Source organism: Mastomys coucha, unplaced genomic scaffold (genome assembly GCF_008632895.1).
Source record: "Mastomys coucha isolate ucsf_1 unplaced genomic scaffold, UCSF_Mcou_1 pScaffold18, whole genome shotgun sequence".
NCBI lineage: Eukaryota > Metazoa > Chordata > Mammalia > Rodentia > Muridae > Mastomys > Mastomys coucha.
This window is the reverse complement of record NW_022196900.1, coordinates 24,443,973-24,463,222: the sequence shown is the minus strand read 5'-3', so window position 1 is coordinate 24,463,222 and position 19,250 is coordinate 24,443,973. Positions and strand designations below refer to the sequence as shown.

At 50.1% G+C, this 19,250-nt stretch overlaps 1 protein-coding gene across 3 annotated transcripts in view; it reads right to left on the bottom strand.

Moving 5' to 3' along the window:
- Tmem268 (transmembrane protein 268) overlaps window positions 1-12,085 on the bottom strand; it is a 24,560-nt gene extending 12,475 nt beyond the window's left edge. The window contains exons 1-5 of one of the 3 annotated variants that reach the window (XM_031377646.1): window positions 11,992-12,085; window positions 8,025-8,219; window positions 4,978-5,087; window positions 1,699-1,806; window positions 144-293 (exon numbers count right to left, since the gene is read on the bottom strand). In XM_031377646.1, coding sequence (XP_031233506.1) covers window positions 144-293; window positions 1,699-1,806; window positions 4,978-5,087; window positions 8,025-8,133 — 477 coding nt within the window. In that variant the 5' untranslated portion in view covers window positions 8,134-8,219; window positions 11,992-12,085. The other 2 variants (XM_031377645.1, XM_031377647.1) reach the window with 2 other exon arrangements.
- Between the last annotated feature and the right edge of the window lie 7,165 nt (window positions 12,086-19,250).

The window sequence follows — 19,250 nt, the reverse complement described above, 5'->3', positions numbered from 1 at the left end:
TGTACAACAGAGGATTTAGCTCCACATTTCTGTTAGTTATGGGTATGCAGCCATGAGGGTAGCTGAAGGAGCTACTGAGTTAGAACAAAGTATCAGACCACCCAGCCCTAAGGAGGGAACAGACAAGGCCCCAGACACCTCACCTTCCTCTGCTGCCTCTCAAAGACCAGCACAAGGGTCAGGGTCAGGCTGACAGCGGCCAAGGTCGCAAGCAGCACACCTGCCCACTGGTTGCCCAGGGCAAACATTTGGCTTGTGGAATAGATGTTGGCCCACACCAACACGTAGAACACCTGTAGAAGACAAGGACAGCTGTAGAAGGCATGGAGCTGTCAGGGACAGCCAGCTCCGCTCATGGGCACCCCATTGGAAATCCCTGCCACCGCTGGGGTCACACAGCTTCCCAGGGGCCTGAAGGAAAACATGCCAACCTTGGGATGGCTCCTACTCACTACTCATAGGTGAATCTTGACAACAGGTTGTGACTGGCCTGGCAGAAATGAAGATATTCTAAAAAGACACTCGTGTCTCACAGGCTGCTGAAACTATGGACTCCAAAGAAATGGGAATTCTGCTAGGAATCTCCTGATAGGAAATGTCACACAGCTATAACAACTTGTCAGACTACCTTACTGGATGAGACTGAAGCCCAGAAAATTATGGGAAAGTGGTGGGCGGGGCCACATCTTGATCTGGCTGCTTAGTTGTGCATGGCCTTGGCTGTGTGTTTAAACTTGGCTCTCCCTTCAGGACCTCTGGAGTGTTGACTGAACCTTTTTGTCACCCTTTCCAATGTGGCCACATTGACTAAATTTCCCTTTTCTGCATTCCATTTTCAATTGGTTCTTTTAGTTGGCCTAGTGAAGCTGGGTGGCTGAGCCTGAGTTGGGGTAAAGGCTGTGAGCCCTCACGTTTGATAGCAAGGTCCATCACTCCTGAACCCTCCTCACCTCAACTTCAAATGAAACACAAAAGGGCAGGGCACTCTGGGAAGAATTCTGTGTCTAAACCCCACAGTCATCTCTGCCTTGTAGTACGGCTTGGAATAAGCCATGGCACCTCTCTAAGCCTCAGTTTCCCCACCTGTAAACTGGGAATAACCATGCCTACTGCTCAGGACTGTTCCAGAGCTAACCGGGTAACATGTCCTGTCCCGGTACTTTTTAGGGAGTTGTTAAAAACTAACTCCCTCTTCCCCTTCTCCTGAAAGGTGCGGTCAGCTAGGCCATGTGACCATAAACACAGAAGCCAGAGATCAGAGTGGTTAAGAGTTCAGCAGCAGAAGCTGGATAGCCTGGGTTCACACACTGCTTGGCCACAGAGGCACATGTTTCTGTAGGTGGATATATAGGCATAGCTATATGTTTCTAAGCATGTGCACAGACAGGCACACGCACGCGTTTGTGTATATGCACACTATAAATACAGGAAACATCTATCTGTGAACAAAGAAAAACCAAATCCCAGAAGGGAAAGTTTTGGCCAAGGACAAACACTGAGTTGGGAGTCTGGCGCTCTATAGACTCCCAATCCTAACTCCCATCCTCGACTAACCCCTTCTACACCAAATCCATGTCTGGTACTAGGCTTGCCCCGGGCAACTGTGTTCCTCATCCCCTTATATGCCTCAGGACACACTGCTAGGCTCAGTGTGCCTGAGGCCAAGGGGAGGCAATGGGGGCCTGCTTCACCACTTACCACAGCGAAGGCCAGCCTCATGGGCCTGGAGTTGTAGATGATGTACCTCCTCACCTGAGGTTCCAAGAGAGCACTCTCAGCCAAGTTCCGGTACTGCTCAGCGGGGACCTATGCCATGCAGGATGAAGGGGTCATCAGTAAAGGACGACCACTCCCTACCTCCTTCCTGCAGCAAGCATGACACTCCCAGCTCACAGGACTGCCCATGGGAGGAGGATAAGGCACATCTGCGGCACCTTAGAGGGCAGAAGAAGAGGCTCAGAGCATAGATAGGGAATCCTAGGGCAGGTCTAACTTCAGGAAGGTGATAACCCGAACACCAGGGCAACCCGCAGAGGAACCACACAGCCTGACTCTCAGAACCTTCCAACACGCATGGGGCCGACTTGGGTAAGGCACAGGCCCTGAACCAAACTCTGGTCATGTCATTCAAGTACTGAGTGACTTGGGCCAAGTGACCTCTGCCCTAAACCTTGGTTCCTCTTCTCTAAAGTCAGGAGTGTGTGCACCATCAGGAAGAGTGCACTTTCAGTGCTCAGGGATCCTCGGCAGAGAGAAGTACAATGACCACCTGGAGCTCAGCCTTGCCAGTGCTGTCATCTGACACTCTGCTCACACTCGGCCCTCTGTCAGTGCTGCCATCTGACACTCTGCTCACACTCGCCCTCTGTCAGTGCTGCCATCTGCCATCTGACACTCTGCTCACACTCGGCCCTTGGTCACTGCTGCCATCTGACACTCTGCTCACACTCGGCCCTGTGTCAGTGCTGCCATCTGACACTCTGTTCACACTCGGCCCTCAGTCACTGCTGTCATCTGACACTCTGCTCACACTCGGCCCTCTGTCAGTGCTGCCATCTGCCATCTGACACTCTGCTCACACTTGGCCCTCTGTCAGTGCTGCCATCTGCCATCTGACACTCCGCTCACACTCGGCCCTCTGTCAGTGCTGCCATCTGACACTCTGCTCACACTCGGCCCTGTGTCAGTGCTGCCATCTGACACTCTGTTCACACTCGGCCCTCAGTCACTGCTGTCATCTGACACTCTGCTCACACTCCGCCCTCTGTCAGTACTGCCATCTGCCATCTGACACTCTGTTCACACTCGGCCCTCTGTCAGTGCTGCCATCTGCCATCTGACACTCTGCTCACACTTGGCCCTCTGTCAGTGCTGCCATCTGACACTCTGCTCACACTTGGCCCTCTGTCAGTGCTGCCATCTGCCATCTGACACTCTGCTCACACTCGGCCCTCGGTCAGTGCTGTCATCCGACACTCTGCTCACACTCGGCCCTCTGTCAGTGCTGCCATCTGATACTCTGCTCACACTCGGCCCTCGGTCAGTGCTGCCATCTGACACTCTGCTCACACTCGACCCTCGGTCAGTGCTGCCATCTGACACTCTGCTCACACTCGGCCCTCTGTCAGTGCTGCCATCTGACACTCTGTTCACACTCGGACCTCGGTCAGTGCTGCCATCTGACACTCTGTACAGAATTGCAAGCACTGAGGGCATAGGCCTTCCTGTCCAAACCAGAGTGTGTGCAGAGCACACCAGCCCTACAGAACAGGAGCCACCAAAGGGCAGGAGTCACTTAAGAATTCCATTTCAACATGGGACACTTCAGGGAACTTGGGGGTAAAGGAGCTCAGCAGTGATGTGAGCCTGATGACCCAAGTTCATCCTCAGGATCCAGAAGAAGGTAGAGGGAAAGAACAGACTCCACAGAGTTGCCTTCTGCCATCCACACATGAATCCTGGAACACACACACACACACACACACACACACACACGTACCCTCCCAACATATATATGATAACAATCATCATCTTAAGTACAATTCCCCAAAGCAGAAAAATGTTATCTAGGAACATATAACAATAGACACACAAGCTCTTCACTAATCTCAAGACAGTAAGTTAAGAAAGATGTGGGGTTTCCAGAGATGGTTCAGGGTGTGAATCTGCTGCCCAAGCATGAGGACTTAAGTTTGGATTCCTAGCATCTGTATTAGCTAGGCGCTTTGGGGAAACACCCGGCAGTCAACGTAGGCAGGCCAGCAAGCTCCATGCAGCAGCCAACATAGGCAGGCCAGCAAGCTCCATGCAGCAGCCAACATAGGCAGACCAGCAAGCTCCATGTTCAGTGACAGACCCTATGTCAATAAACAAGCTGGAGAACAAACCCGGAAGACACGCCAACCTACACACGTATAGGCATGTACGTATAAATGCATACACATGCATATACCACACCAGGAAAGAAGGGAAGAAAGAAAGCAGGTAGAGAGAGAGAAGAGAGGAGGAGATGGAGCAAAGCCAGCTTGTCTGGGGCACGAGTCTCAATGCTGTCTGCAAAGTCTTTTTTTTCAATAGCAGCATGTTAAACTCGGAAAGCTTTGGGCTGTACTGAGCTGCTTGTGGACCTGCCTGTGATTTCCTGGCTAGCCTGGTAAAGACCTCAAGGGCTCTGGGGAGAGAGCCACACCATTGCCCTCCACACCAATAGTAAGTGCTATGGTTCACTGAGAGCCTGTCGCATCCTAGAACATCTGCAGATGCTCCCTGGTATCATACATGTAATCCTGGTGGAAGCCCTACAGAGCTGGCATGAACATCACCCTCTCTTGCAGACAAAAGTGAAGCACAGAGAACTTAGGTCTCCTGCCTAAAGTTGCACAGGCAGTGAGCAACAAGCCTGGATCCATATCCACACAGTGGGTCTGTGGAGTTTAGGCCTGGACTCACTGTCTGAAGGTACCATATCCATTATGTGGTAAGTTCCACAAACGCTCACAAATGCTGTTCTCTCCCCTACAATGCCTCCCTCCCGCCCAGCATACTTGAATTCATCCCTTAACAACTCTGTCAGGGTTCTTCCATGAAGTTTTTGTGACCACCCACCACAGGGAAGTTCAAAATTTGCTCCTATGCCACCAGTGCTGAGTATGGCCCTCTACTGTGGCATCTACATCTGGTTGACCTTGCTTACCTGACCCATGTCTGGCTCCTGCTGGGCAGTGTGAGCAATGACACTGGGTCCCGCTCACCCCTGCACAGTTTAGCCAGCTCAGGCCTAGGCAGAGTGGCCACCCCCAACACATATATTCTGAGTTAACACACTAGGAAGGAAGAATAGTTCTAATCATTTCCTATGCACCAGGCCACAGCCTGAGCAGGTAAAGAGTTAAAGAAATGTTTGTGAAGAGATTGATGGATGGACAGATGGCCAGGTGGACAGAGAGAAGAACATAGACTCAACCAGCCAGCACTCACCTGAATGCCCCAGGTCTGCAGTTGCTCTTCTGCAGCTCCCAGGTCAAAGGAGATAGGTGCACAGGTATTGTCGATCCGGAGGACTGTGAGAACCTGGCCATTGTGGAGCTCTATAAGCAGACCAGAGCATCAGTGGGCCATGCAAGAATACCTCTGCAGGAGTTCAGAACCGAAGGCATCTACCTCAGGCTGGGAGCACCTTCTCATGATGAGGGACATGGTAGCTGCTCCTAATCCCTAAGGACTTAGCTTGACTGGGGAGCCCCCAAGAAGCAAAACTAAGGCAGGCCCACATGGATTAACTATATAATGTATAACTTCCCAAGACAGAAAGGCATCCCACAAAGAATGGGTGGCACTGAGCCCAATGTCATAAGGCATATATGGAAACAGAGGCTGAGCAACCAACTCCATTAGGGACCCAGTGAGGTAGATGTTCAGTCAAGCTCTGAATGGGCAGTTCAGCTGAATAATTTAAATCCCAGCCAAGTGCCAAATATCAAACTTAAATAGCTACCATGAAACATCAGCCCCCAGATGGCCTCTCCTTCATCCCCAGACTATGCTGCTGGCCAGGGTAAAGAGCAGTAAGCAGGGCACACATCAGCTGGCCTCAAGCAGGGACAGCTGTCTGTATTACCCGCTGGGGCTGAGGGAATCACAATGGTCCTTAAAAGGAGGCAGGGCATAGACAGCTACACCTTTGCTAGCTTTGGCCACAAGCTAAGTACTATGGGTAGTCCAAACTAGTGAGAAGGGGAAGGACACAGAGCCTTGTCTAGAGCTCCCAGACAGGAGCAGTGTCCTCTATGGCCTCCAGTGTAGGCTCAGGGAGAGCAGAGTTAGACTTCTGACTGCAGAATTGCAGGGATGCTACGGTGGCCTGGGTTAACTGTCACGCATCCTCTGCGTCCATGTAGAGCCCTCCAGCATATTCAAACATTAACCTTGGCCCCCACTGTCTCAAGAATGAGTATGTGTGTGTACAATTGTTCAATTATTTCATCAGGCTTTCGTTTGGGCCACTCTGGTCTGTTCATCACAGGGTTGCCTGAGCTGGCTTAGTGTCTTGCATATGTTTGACACATAAAACAAATTAATATGATAGGGCTCTAATCCTCAACCGTGACAGGCTTCCTTCTCATACCTTGGGTCAGGAGGGGAGTATACCTACAATCTTAAGGATTCCATCCATTCCATAAACTCTAGGTCCTGTCCAAAAGAGCTTTCAATTTTGGCCTCTCCTCTCTCTTTCTAAAAGGAGTGTGGTACATGGAATAAACACAGGACAGCTCTTGAGGGATAAACTGTGACCCAGTCCTTTTCCTAACAAGGTGATCTTGGAAGATCAACTGTTTCCTTTCCTACAGATGGTCACAGCCACCACAGGAGACTGTGGACCATGCAGATGGCAGCCTGGATGCCACCTCAAGCAGGTGAATCACTAGCCCCATTGAGGTCATAATTTGGAAGCAAGCTGGTTAGAGCTCAAAAGTCCTGATAAGACAATACTACAACCCTCCCATACCTGGATAATACTATAAGATTGAGCCAAAGACTACCCAAATGAAAGGAGGTGGGCAGGAAAGAAACAGAGGCAGCTAACGAGACCCTCATTCGTGAGCTGGAGCCTCACTATGCGCTTACTCCGGGAGTCCTAAGAGGTGGATGTTGTTCGCAAGGAAACAGCAGCCGAGCCTCTGGAAAGCAGAAAAGTTTACCTGGTTGACTTGAGGGTGGGAGGATAGAGCAAACAAGAGGAAAAGACAGTGCCCAAAACACAGCCATCATTCAGTGGGGTCTCCCACTGGTCTCCTCGCTGGCCACACAGGATGAACCTCCCCCAGGAGAGTCTGGAACCTTCGGCCAGCCACACTCTGGGCTCCGCAAGCATTGGCCCAAACACTACAGAAACCTTTTGCCTGCTCTCTTCGCCTTTCTACCTGGAGCGCCCAGATTCTTGGCAGCCCGCTCTCTCATTTATTGCTTAAAATGAGAACAGCAAGTCCTGTGCTTGGAAATGCTTGTTTCTACATCTAAGCTAAGTAAACCTGAGAGAGGAAGGGGTGAGGTATATTGAGAGTGAATGAAGAAGCAAGAGGGGGCTTGCCAAAATTTGGCAGAACAATGCCATTCAGGTCCTGAAGGAAAAATTCCTGCATCCCATCCCGTTCTACAGCAGCATGTATAGGTTTTTAAATTGTTGTCTGCGTAACACCAGCATGCACCTTTGCTGAACAGGGTTTCAGACCCTCTGTGCAATCCCCACATTCCCACAGAACGCCCACAGTTTACAATGTTATTTCTCCTTGCTGCACCCAGCTACCATCCATGCCTTCATCCCCGACTACACTGACTGCATCTCCAATGGAGCAGGCCTCCTGCTGCCTCTGCAGACACAGGAAGGGTAAGACGATACAGAGCCCTGTCCCCTCTGAACTTCCATACTGGTAGGGAGTGACTACACAGATACCTGGTATACTAAATTAATTCTGCAGGGAGAATACACCAGAAAGTCCTGACTAAGGCTAAGCCACCAAACATTTTGTCATAGGAAGGATGGAGGCCTGAAGGATAAATGAAAACTAAGCACCAAAAAAAAAAAAAAAAAACATCATTGGCTAGAAAGAAAAAAAAAAGAAGAAAAAGAAAAGAAAAGATATCATCGTGTGCAAAGGTCCTGAGACAGAATGTCCTACAAAGAACAGTCAAGAAGGCAGCAGGGGGCGCCAAGGCTGGCCTGGTGAATGGTGGCTCTTCATGCCATGCCCAGTGGGAAGCTCTGAGGCAGAATGTGCCAGCAAGCCACACATCTGAGAAAGGTTCTCTGGTGGGTAGGAGAGAAAACGGAGATAGGCAGTGGCAGTCAAGTTTAAGGTGACAGGAGGCGGTGGCAGTGTGAACACAGAAGAAATAATAGAGAGTGGCCTCGAGCTGAATGCCAAAGTCACCCAGCTACACAGCAACCCCGGTTACAACGTGTTGGGGTTCAGCACAGAATGGCACTCAGTGAGAAGGAAAGGATGGGAGCTGGTCATGGGCCTTACCTTGCCCCCAGCCAGAAGGGTTCCCCTGAGGCAGGGTGTTGCAGCCCAGGATAGAGGTGGGCAAGGGACCAGCTGCCCCACCAAGATCTGTGGGAGGCTCACAAGCCATGGCAGACAGATAGCTGCTCTAGCTTCTACTTCCTGTTTCTGGGGGTGCAGTTCATGCTGGGGCAGCAGCGTCTCACCTCCACTTGCCTATGAAGAACAACAAAAGAAAGAAGTTGAGTCCGGGGCTTCCTGGCCCTCCCTGAGGCCAGAGTTGCTAAAGGCCAGGGAGGACCATGAGGAGTCTAAATGCTGACTTTCCGATCTTGATGAGGAAACTTCTGGGAGGGAAAAGAAGGAACTAAAACCTTCCTCAGGCATCTTCTGAGAATTCCCCTAGTAGCATGGGGTCTTCTCCAGCTCAGGCACACCAGGCGTCGCTCATTCCTTCCTGAGATGCCCAGGTAAACAAGCCTGGGACAGGTATAATGTTCGTTATGGAAAGGCCTGTTTACATATACAGCTTCCTATAAGGCTCTGCAAGATGTACAAACCGAAACCAGGGAACAGGAAACACAGATTACACGCAAAAAGTCGTGACAACCGTGAAGAGGAGAACTAGCAGACAGTCTGGCTACATCCCAGTTCTCTAAAGAGGCGTGGTCCATGTTCAGGGTTCACACTGTGGCCCCACCACCTCCTACTTGTGTAAATTTGGATACAGGGCTCATCCTCAGAGCTTCGATTAGGCTTCTTCAAATCTAACAGACCTCCCCATAGAGGCCCACTATCAAGAATCAAGGGATGGTACACAAGAAGGCCATGGGGAACAGATATCACACTCCCATGTCTATTAGCCCTTTAAATCCTTCAAGGCCAGCACTCTAGAGACAGAGGCAGATCCATGTGAGTTCACCAGCCTGGTCAACACAGTGAGCTCCAGGCCAGCCAGGGGCTACATGGTGAGACCCTGTCTCAAAGACAGACCAAAACAAAAGAAAAAAAAATACTCTCAGTCCAGCCTCATGACATAGGCTGATAATCCCAGCACAGAGGAGTGCACAAGGCAGGGGCAATAGGATTAAAAGTTTAATGCCAGCCAGCCAGCGCTACACCGTGAGTTTCAGACAGGTGTAGGCTACCAGGAAAGCCCTACCTCCTAAAAAGAAAGATAATTTCTCCCGGTGTGACCGTTTTCAGACAGCTGCATTGACTGAAGCAAGGGTTTGGTCTCTGGCTGCCAAAGCCAGCATGGAAACATTAGCAATTAAACTCTTATCTGAGAAATGATGACAAGGAGAGCAAGGCCTGGCTTTGCATTTTTAGCTCTGCTGGATCCTGGAGGCGTGGCCGATGCTGCCAGCATCCAGTGGTCCACAGGCACAGCAGGCATCACCTTTAGCCACTTTCATCAGCCAAAGTGGGGACACTCCTTATGGGGGCTCCCTTGCTGACTTCCTGAGCCGCCGACCTGCTGCAACCTGTGACATGTGTCCCAAGAAAAATTATGTTCTATCAAATGCCACAAAGGGCACCTCAGTCCTGCGAAAAGTCTTCGAGACATCTGGTGGCCAGTCCTCTAGAACATTCACTTGCTACCAAGGAAGGTGACACTGGGGAAGGTAGGAAGCCTCCAGATGGCTTGAATCCAAACATCTGCTTGAATCCAAACTGCCCCCAAGTTCCACTGCCCACTGCCCTTCAGGGGGGTGCTGAGCCTTCTGGCCTCTTCACTGTGTATCTCAAGGCTTCAACAGGAGCAGCGGCACAAGGCTAGGATGCCCTGCAAAATGAAAATGTGGGGGCTCCTGTTTAGAACAGAAGGCTCTGGGGTCAGGGGGATGGCTCCACATAAGCCTGGTTCCCCAAGTTCTACCCCGAGGTGCCCACATAAAAAGCCAGCCGAGGAGGCAGGAGTGTGTACAATGGCAGTTTTCCCCTGGTGCTCAGTACTCTGCCCACAGCCCAGGTTCCTTTCTTTCCTCATCATGAGTTTCCTGTTTCGTGGGCAAGACATGCTCTCTCCAAAGCTGAGTGACTATCAGCCGAAGAGTCCGGAGAAGGATTTCAGCTTGTGCCTCCAGGGTCTCAGCCCATAGCACCCACGCTCTCCTACCTCTGGGCCTGGTCTGGCTTCCTTCCAGCTAATTCATGAAATCACCTTTGAGTGGATCAGAAGAAACCATGTTTCCTAGGCATGATATAGAAACAAATTCCAGTCAGCCTGCAATACCTCTCATGGGAGGACAGAGTCACCTCTTGGCTCATCCTCAGCCCCAAACCCACAACAGCAGTCTCAAACAAAGGAATACTTAGCAGCCTACCTTAGTGCACCTGCTCCTTCTATAGACACAAGAGGCACAAAAGCCACAAGGCTGTGCCCCTCTGCTGCCTCTGATCAACAGCTAGGCCACAAGGCAGACACAACCTTGACAACTGTACTTCCCAGCAGAGGACTCAGGCCCTCTCAGTGAAGCCTCACAACACTGGAGTGTTGAAAAGGCCAGAAGGAGCTGACACAGACTGGAGTTGCTCAAGCCCGGGGCTGCACAGAAGGATCCATCGGTTGCCAAATCCCACAATGAAGCATTGTGTAGGGGGCAGAAATCACAGCACCCACACCAGCCTCCTCAGCTGCCCACAGAGACCCAATCAGCAGACTCTGGTCACACACTCGAGGTTATGTGTCCTGACTAAAAGTAGCCTGCCCAGCCCCACCACTTCCCACCTGGGTGGCCTTGAGCAAGGTATTAAACTTCTCTCGGCCTCCATTTCCTGGAGAGGAGACGAGGGTAGAAACTTAGGATTGCCCTATGGTTCCACGTTCACGAGATCCGCACTTGGAAAACGGTGGATTACTGAGGGGAAAAGTAGCTGTCATCAACCCATGACCCAAACATTCCCTGAGAACCTTCTAGGGCCAGATCCTGGACTATAAGACATGTGGAACATGAAGCTTTTGCTCAGCCTTCCCCTGCAGGGATCACCATCCACTGAGGAAAACACATCCAGAGAAAACTGCCAGAGAGGTGAGGAGGAACCCAAACAGCAAAGGGTGGAGGACGGACTCCCTGGGCTGCCTAGAAGTTCCTAGTCATCAACAAGGGGAGACTGAAAGGAGCCATGCAGAACTGAATGGACTCGACCCAGAGGTCAGGATGGGTTCAGGGCTCCCCCTGTAGATTTTTATCCACACTGAGGCTACAGGGCCCCTAGGGTGTAGGCAGGACCCCAAGGGCAAATGCTAACCATTTACCACCCTCTCAGCCCTGCTCCAGTCTTCCGCACACAAGTGAGGGAGCCCCATACAATGGTAAGCAAAGCACAGAGGGAGAAAGTGCCTGCCGAGACTCCAGAGAGTCCCTCTGGGAGTCCACGTTGCAACCAGATTTTCCAGTCGCGGGCTGTGCAGACTCAAGCCCCCAGAGGTCCCCATCTCTGCACAGTGCCTGCCAGTCTCACCAACAACTGAGCGCCTGACATATCCTGAAAGGAAAGGAAAAAACTGGCTTTCCCTCTTCAAACTCAGCTTCGTTAATATTACCCTGCAAGTCCAACACATCAGAGAAGCAGCAGTCCCCCAAAAGTTTAGGGCAGAAAAACCTGGCTAGACAAAGGAGGAGTCCAAACGCCCCATTTCAAGGATGAGAACATTAAGCCCCGGAAGAGAAAGCTGACTATCCAAGGTCAGGGAGCAAACCCGGAGGGAGGCAAAACAGAAAGCCGGCTTGGCTCGGCGCGGCCCGGCGTCTCCCACCGTACCTGGCCTCGGCCTTGGGCAGCTGGCTCCCGGGTCTCTGCCCTCTGGCCTTGGGGTTCGTTCACCCCAGAAATCACCCGCCCTGCCCTGCAGATCCCACGCCTGACGCGTGGGGCGGGAAGAGGTCACCCGAGCCTTAGCGGAGGGACGCGCACGCAGGCCCCGCGGCCCCAACCCCCGAGCGCGGGCGCGCGGGCACGCGCACGGCCCGCGCACACTCACCGCCGCGCTGCCGCCGGCGGCCGCGCAGGGTCGGAGGCTCCACGCCCCTTGTGCGCCGCGGCGTCCCGGCGCCGCCGCCCCCGCCCCAGCCACCCCCGGCACCCTTTTTTGGGGGCGCGGCGCCCCAGCCCGTCTCCTCCGCCGAGTTCCCCTGCGGCGGGAGCGTCTCTCGGGCCAAGCCCGGAGCGTTTCATCAGCCACGCTCCCCCAGGGCGCCGGTAGGGGCCCTGTGCCCGCCACGTGCAAGAGATCTGGGCTCGTCCCTGCAGTGAAGGAGCGGGGCGGGGAGGCCCGTCCCGAGTGACAGAGTCATGGGATCCGATGCATGAGGCACACTCGGGATCAGAAGTTTGTTTTCAGGGTTGTTTTTAATAAAAAACTGTGTTCGGTATTGAAAGCGTCGGTGTAGTCTCCACTTCTTAATCGTCTGGTAAATGAAACTTTGCGTATGCGTTTCCTTTAAAAATATTTAGTTATGACTGTGCCGTGAAGTTGTGTGAAATATTAGCGAACTAATGTGTGAGGTGTTCAAACCCACACTTGCTCACTCCACTCCTAGAGATTTAAGAAGATCTGTGATGGCCTGCTTCTTTGTCCAGGTGAATCACTTGTCTTGGGTTCACCTTGGTGGGTTGTTCTGACACCAGCAGACCTAGCTAACCACGTGTACTTTTCTTTGGAGTACTTGTTTATATTCCATTAGCCACCAAACATTGTCTTTTGACAAAGACGGTGAGTACTTAGTCGCTGCACCAAGGCCTTGTTTCTTTTTAAGGGGTTTGATGAATGCATAGGTGGTTCCCACCCTTGCTTGCAGGAAGGACTAGGACAGAGCATGCCACTGCCCTTGTCTCTACAAGTGGTCTTGCACACACACAGACACATACAAACGCATTGCGTCTTTTCAACTGTTAACTGTTAAACTCTTGAGAGTTTCCAGACTACAGGACTTAAATATGCCTGCAGGATGTTTCCAGGCAGCAAGAATGGACTGAAAACCCAAATTCGCACATCCCATGCAGGTGCCCATGGGGACAAGTGAGGATCAAGAGGGCAGGCTACTGAAAAATGACAATGACGTTATCTGAGCAAATCAACACTGAGTACCTGCTCAGTGCCAGCATTACCCTGGGCAGTAGAAAACAGTTCATGGGAGCTTCCTATGTCGTTCGATCAACTTACTAACAGTAATTTAGAGGCCTGGGAACCGAAGACCCAAGGGTGCTGAGACTTCTAAATGCTGACAGGCTATTGAAAAGGAAACAGCAACAAGCTGTGGCCTGGCCTAGCCCCGCCCCGCCCCGCCCCGCCCCGCCCCGCCCCCAACACTGCCTCTGAAGCAACCCTCCTCCGTGACAACAGAGATGCCCTCTGCTTTCCCACCAGCCAGCCTTCACTCTCCACACAACTGCACAGTTTTATGTTGACACATCAGCCTCCTACAGGTATACAAACGGGACTTGGGAAACTGGTGGACAGAGCTGCCCTGGTGCACTATACAGCTGCCTGTGTGCTCAGGCAGCTCTGTCCACTCATTCAGGAAAAGTCGGCAACACCTGCTGATGTGGGAGATGTCAAGGGCCAAACGTTGAGTGCTTACAGAGTGGTCTGATAAGCAAGGCGCACCCTTGCAGCAACACAAGAGTATGCATACCTGAGATCCTGGGGGCAGCGGGTGGGGGAGTCTTCATGCAAGGGAGAGGGCCATGAAATTCAAGGACATAACAATCCAGTGAAGCATGCAGGGCTGACTTTAGTAGTGACTGCTTGCTGGAGTCTCGGGCGTTTGTGGTGATTTCAATGTGCACCACCTGCAGCCTACCCAGGATGAATCACTGCCCTGTCCCCAAACCCCAAGCTCCATAAATAGAGTGCCTCTCACTTCCTCCTGCCTTCCGCTCTTTCACTTCCTGGTCCCACTGCTTGCCTCAGGTCTTCCCTCTCCAGCTGGAAGATCAGTGCCAAATCCATCCTCATCACCTGACCGGCCCATTCCCGGGTCTTGGGTGACAGGGCCCTACTTCTGAGAGCCCTGTCCTGCCCTAGGCCAAGGACTATCCTCCCTCTCACTGGTTCTCATTCAACCTACAGCTACCCCAATATGAACATTGCCTCATTCTTTCCCTGAGAGCACACAACTTCGAGTCCTAGGGCCATTACTGCCAGTGCTCATAGCTACCCAGTGCCCAACCCACAGCCTTTTGTTAAACACATCTTAATAAGTGGATGAAGTCTCTCCCTGCTGCCTGAGGATCAAGATACAGAACTTTCAGTTCCTTCTCTAGCACATCTGCCTGCAGGCTGCTGCTTCCCACCATGACAATAATGGACTGAACCTCTGAAACTGTAAGCCAAACCCAATTAAATGTTTTGGCTTGAGTATGTTTGGCCCAAGGGGTGGCACTATTTGGAGGTGTGGCCTTGAAGTAGGTGTGACACTATGGGCATGGGTTTTGAGACCTTCTTCCTAGCTGCCTTGACTTTGGAACAAGAGGTGGAACTCTCAGCTCCTCCAGCACCATGCCTGCCTGGATGCTGCCATGCTCCCACCTTGATGATAATCAACTGAACCTCTGAACCTGTAAGCCAGCCCAATTAAATGCTGTCTAAGAGTTACCTTTTACTGCTGTGTACCCACACAGTAAAACCCTAGCTAAGACATATTCTCTCTTCACAGCAATAAAACCCTAAGACACAGCCCCTTCATGGGCACTGGACTACCAGCCGAGCATCTCTTTTGGTGTTATCTGCAGCTGTTGCCATCTGGGCTAGAATGCTGCCACTTTTCTGTTATAAGGTTGGAGGTGGGCAGCCTCTATCAGTCATTTTTCCCAACAAAGTAAACACATCCTCGAGTTCACACTTTGTTACATCCCTTCTTCACTTCAGTCATCCATCGGACTCTCCTGGCAGCCTCTGTTTGAGGGCTAACACCTGGGATCTAAGACAGATGCTTTCTGTTGACTGTCTCTGAAGAAGCCGCCTGACCTCGCCCACCGCCTGAGTACACCAGCCAGCTAGCCGCCTGAAGATCTTCTGAACCTGGGGACTTTGGCACCTGAACTTTCTTTGTAGTGTAATCTAAAGACTTGTTTTCAGTTTTTCCTGTGACTATAAAAACCCTGGTTTATTCTCAGTAAAGTGGATCCTTGATTGGGACGCAACTTGGCTTCATGTTTTCTCTTTGCATTTCAAACCCTCTATTTCAGGTCCTTTATTCCCTCCTGGCTGAGTAGAACCCCCGTTCTTGAAACTGCCCACAGTTTCAACACTTGATGCAGAAGCTAGCCAGAATCACTTGACATTAAGAGAAAGAGAAGCAAATGTTGACACAATATTCTGGCCAGCATCTTCCCCAGAAAACACTGGCCAAATCTTTTCATAAAGACAGTGCCCAGTCTGCCTGTTTGCACAGGGAGGAGACAAGGAACAAAGCTAGAATAAACTGCCTGGTGGTACACAAGCTTTTACAGGAACTCCAGAGCCATTGAAGTGATAGGAAGCAAACTGACAGGGGGAAAAAAATATCCTTGGCATCTGCCACATTGTTCCTAAAGGAGAGTGGGGTGGAGATGACGCAGAACTCATGAAAGCTGCAGTGTGTGGAAGGACAGCTTCAACTGGTTTTTGGTGCCATCGAACATCTTGAGTGGCAACAGGTTCAATGTGCCCAGAAATGCAGAACGTTTGTTGCTGGCTTTGTTTCCCTGGCCTAGGAGCAGGTGAATGGAGACAATAGTATAGAAAACAAGCCTAGCCGGGCGGTGGTGGCGCACGCCTTTAATCCTAGCACTTGGGAGGCGGAGGCAGGCGGATTTCCGAGTTCGAGGCCAGCCTGGTCTACAGAGTGAGTACCAGGACAGCCGAGGCTACAGAGAGAAACCCTGTCTCGAAAAACCAAAAAAAAAAAAAAAAAAAAAAGAAAACAAGCCTGACGTGGGAGCTTGGCAGCTTTTGGCTTGCAACACACAATGCTGCTCTGAACTAACTCTGCCCCTTTCTTGTTCCATGACCTCTGACATCCTGCAAGCCTCTGGGCCTGGGTTTTCTCATGCATGGAGATGGGATCAGATCTCTAACCTGCAGAATCTAAAGGACTCCAGACTAGCTGCTTGCAGAGATTAGGATGTGGAGTGTAAATTACTTCATCTCTCTTGTGTTATCACCAATCCAAAGTGAGAGTGGCCACTCGAGGAGCTGTTAAGATCACTATTACACAACCTGACTGTAAGCTATTTTATGCCTTCCATCAGCGAGACTTTGATTAAGGCTAAGATAGGGCATCAACAGAATGTTCTCATGTTTGCAACAAGTGATTGGGAAATGCTATCCAGGAAACTGCACAATTACCCAGAGGAACTGATAAACGTCACTTTGGGGGAAAGGGGTGCACATAGAAAAGATACAGAACAAGAAACACAGAAACTCGGCAAAGACTATACAAGGGTTAAAGGTGTAAATACTTAATGGCACTGAAGAATCTTGGCTCTACCACACATGCCCTTGCCTGCTTCCTCAATCCTCATACCTCAAATCTGGTAAAAGTTGCCAAGGGATATGCTGGTGAAGGGCTGGAAAGATGGCTCAACAGTTAAGTGCACTAGCTGCTGCTCTTCCAGAGGACCAAAGCTCATTTTCCAACACTGATTTTAAATCTTAAAAAAATTTTCAATATTAAATTAATATAAACGCAAACATTAACGCATTAGCTACTGTGTAGAAAGCTCCTAAATTAACCATAGCAGAAACATTTCTTCACTGTCCATACATCCCTCATTCCTCAGTCCCCTTGCAGATGTGTTGAATCAAAGGGAGGCACAAGTATCAGGTGTCATCTGAGGACTGAAGCTCTTCACCTTTCTCTTCCCACCTTTGCAATGGTGTAGACTATGTGCTGAAGTAAGACTGAGCCTCACCACCCACTCACCACATGTCCAACAGCTGCCCCAAAGAAACCCAACTTGTATCAAATTCTTAAGAAGTAGGTCTTTGTTGTATTTCAGAAACAGGAAACATTTGCTGAGCACCTAGAATGTTCCAGGCACCATATGCAGTGCTTTGATGTATTTTTAATACATCTTTTCTTGTTACTGTAGAACAGAAGTTCTGATTTGGGGATACTTCTGGCACCCAGGAGCTATGGCAATGTCCACTGACATTTTTGGTTGTCACTACTGAGGTGTTCCTAGTAGCATCTAGTGGATGAAGAGCAAGACATTGCTAAACACCCTTGTAATGAATGTTACACCAGCCCAAAGAAAACTCCTTTGAAGCCAAGACCAGGTCTCTCTCCAAAAGTCGTAAGTGCATCTATACATATACACCCATATTTCATTTCCTTTTATGCTCAAATGGGGACAAATCCCACACAAAGCTCAGCTGTGTGCATCTTGGGTTCATTCACCATAACCCACATACCCGTGGGTCTCTGGATGCTGACCAGTCTTTTAGATGTTAATTTCTCAGTATACCACAACAGAAACAATAGAGCTTTCAAGCAAGCTCACTCTTGGCCCCACCCTTGATTCCACTAGCCTAGGAGGAATGTGAGCACCTACAAATTGCCTGGGAACACCAATCAGGATTTCAGCCTAGAGGAAATGGCACTCCCAGTGACAAGACCTCCAGACCCCATATCACTACTCCCAGATACCATGTCTCACCTTGCTTTAGTCCCTTCCCTACCAGCACTTGAACAGGTCATCAACTCCCTTGACCCACCTATACCATCAACTACAAAACCTCTCTCCAAGGCCACGTCTCATAGCACTTAGGTTCCTCTCCCCAAAAATCACCAAGCCCTTGCCTGCTCAAGTTCACCTTTGCTTGTTAACTGACCATTAATTCTAATAATACAAACAAATAGGATAAACAGGGCAGCAAGGCTAAAAATATAATGGCTCAGCTTACAGTGATGGCATGTGCCTTTAATCCCAGCACTGGGAAGGCAGAGGCAAGCGGCCTTGAGTTTAAGGCCAGTTTGGTCTACATAGTGAGTTCTAGGTCATCCAAGGGTATACAATGAGATGCTCTCTGAAAACAAAACCAAGGCTGAGAATGTAGATCAGTATTTGCCTAGTGATTCCAAGTACCATAGCACACAGGTCTAAACCAGTGAGTACCAGTGCTGCTGCATGCCCCTCCAATCTCAGAGAAGCAATGGGTGACAGCATGTGGAGGTTAGAAGCCTTATACTTAGCTGTAGAGACTGAAGTCTTAAACAGAACAAAAGGCCAATCAACTTCATAACTATTTGGAAGAGATGGGCTGAGAAATGAAATGTGAGTCTCCATTGTGTATGGCGGTACTATGACATGGTAGTGATCTCACTAAAGAAACCTAGAGGACCTAGGGTAAAGACAGAGAACCAAGCAGCAGGCCACTGTGAAGCTGCAAGATAAAGTGGTGCCAGCGAGGGACTGCCACCCTGATCAAGTAGCAGCCCACCTTTCTCCACCTGCACAGCTGAGCCTAACAAGCAGCTCCAGCATGGTATTTTAACAGGACAATGGCAAAGCAGAGGCGGTAAACCTCTGAGGGCTTCAAATATTAAATACACAGGAACATAATAGCGACCAGATACCAAAAGTGGCCTAAAAACAAAGGACCGTAAGACACAGAAAATAATGTGCCTACTATCTCAAACTGCTATAGGAAAAAGAGAATCCCCAATGTTCTTGTTTCTACCCATCCTGCAACCAAACTACCCTGTAACCAAAGAAAGCCTGTTAGTCTGCACAGAGCCACTAGGTATCTATCTCAGACTTAGGAGACAGTGAAGTTCCAAATCACTCATTTTGCTTATCAGAGAGGCAAGCTCATTTGCCCAAGGCTGTCTACCACTGGGTCCTTAAGGCCAGTGGCTCTCAACATTCTGCAACCCTTTAATACAGTTCCTCATGTTGTGGTAACCCCCACCCAAGTATAAAATTATTCACTGCTACTTCATAACTCTAAGTCTGCTGTTAGGAATTATAATGTAAGTATCTGATATGCAGAATATCTAATATGTGACCCCAAAAGGGTCATGAGAACCACTGCTCTAGACAAAAGGCAGACGACAGGCTCTTTAGTTGCTTGCTGCTTTCTGAAACAGAGGGTGAAATCACAAGCAATTTCATTCCCAATAAAATGAAAACCTTGAATATTTACTAATAAGGGATGCTTTGCACACAATACCTGTTGACTCCTAGATGAAATTCTGCTCAACATCTGGGTCAAGATATACTTTGTATTATCAAAAAGAGGAGCCGGGGAGG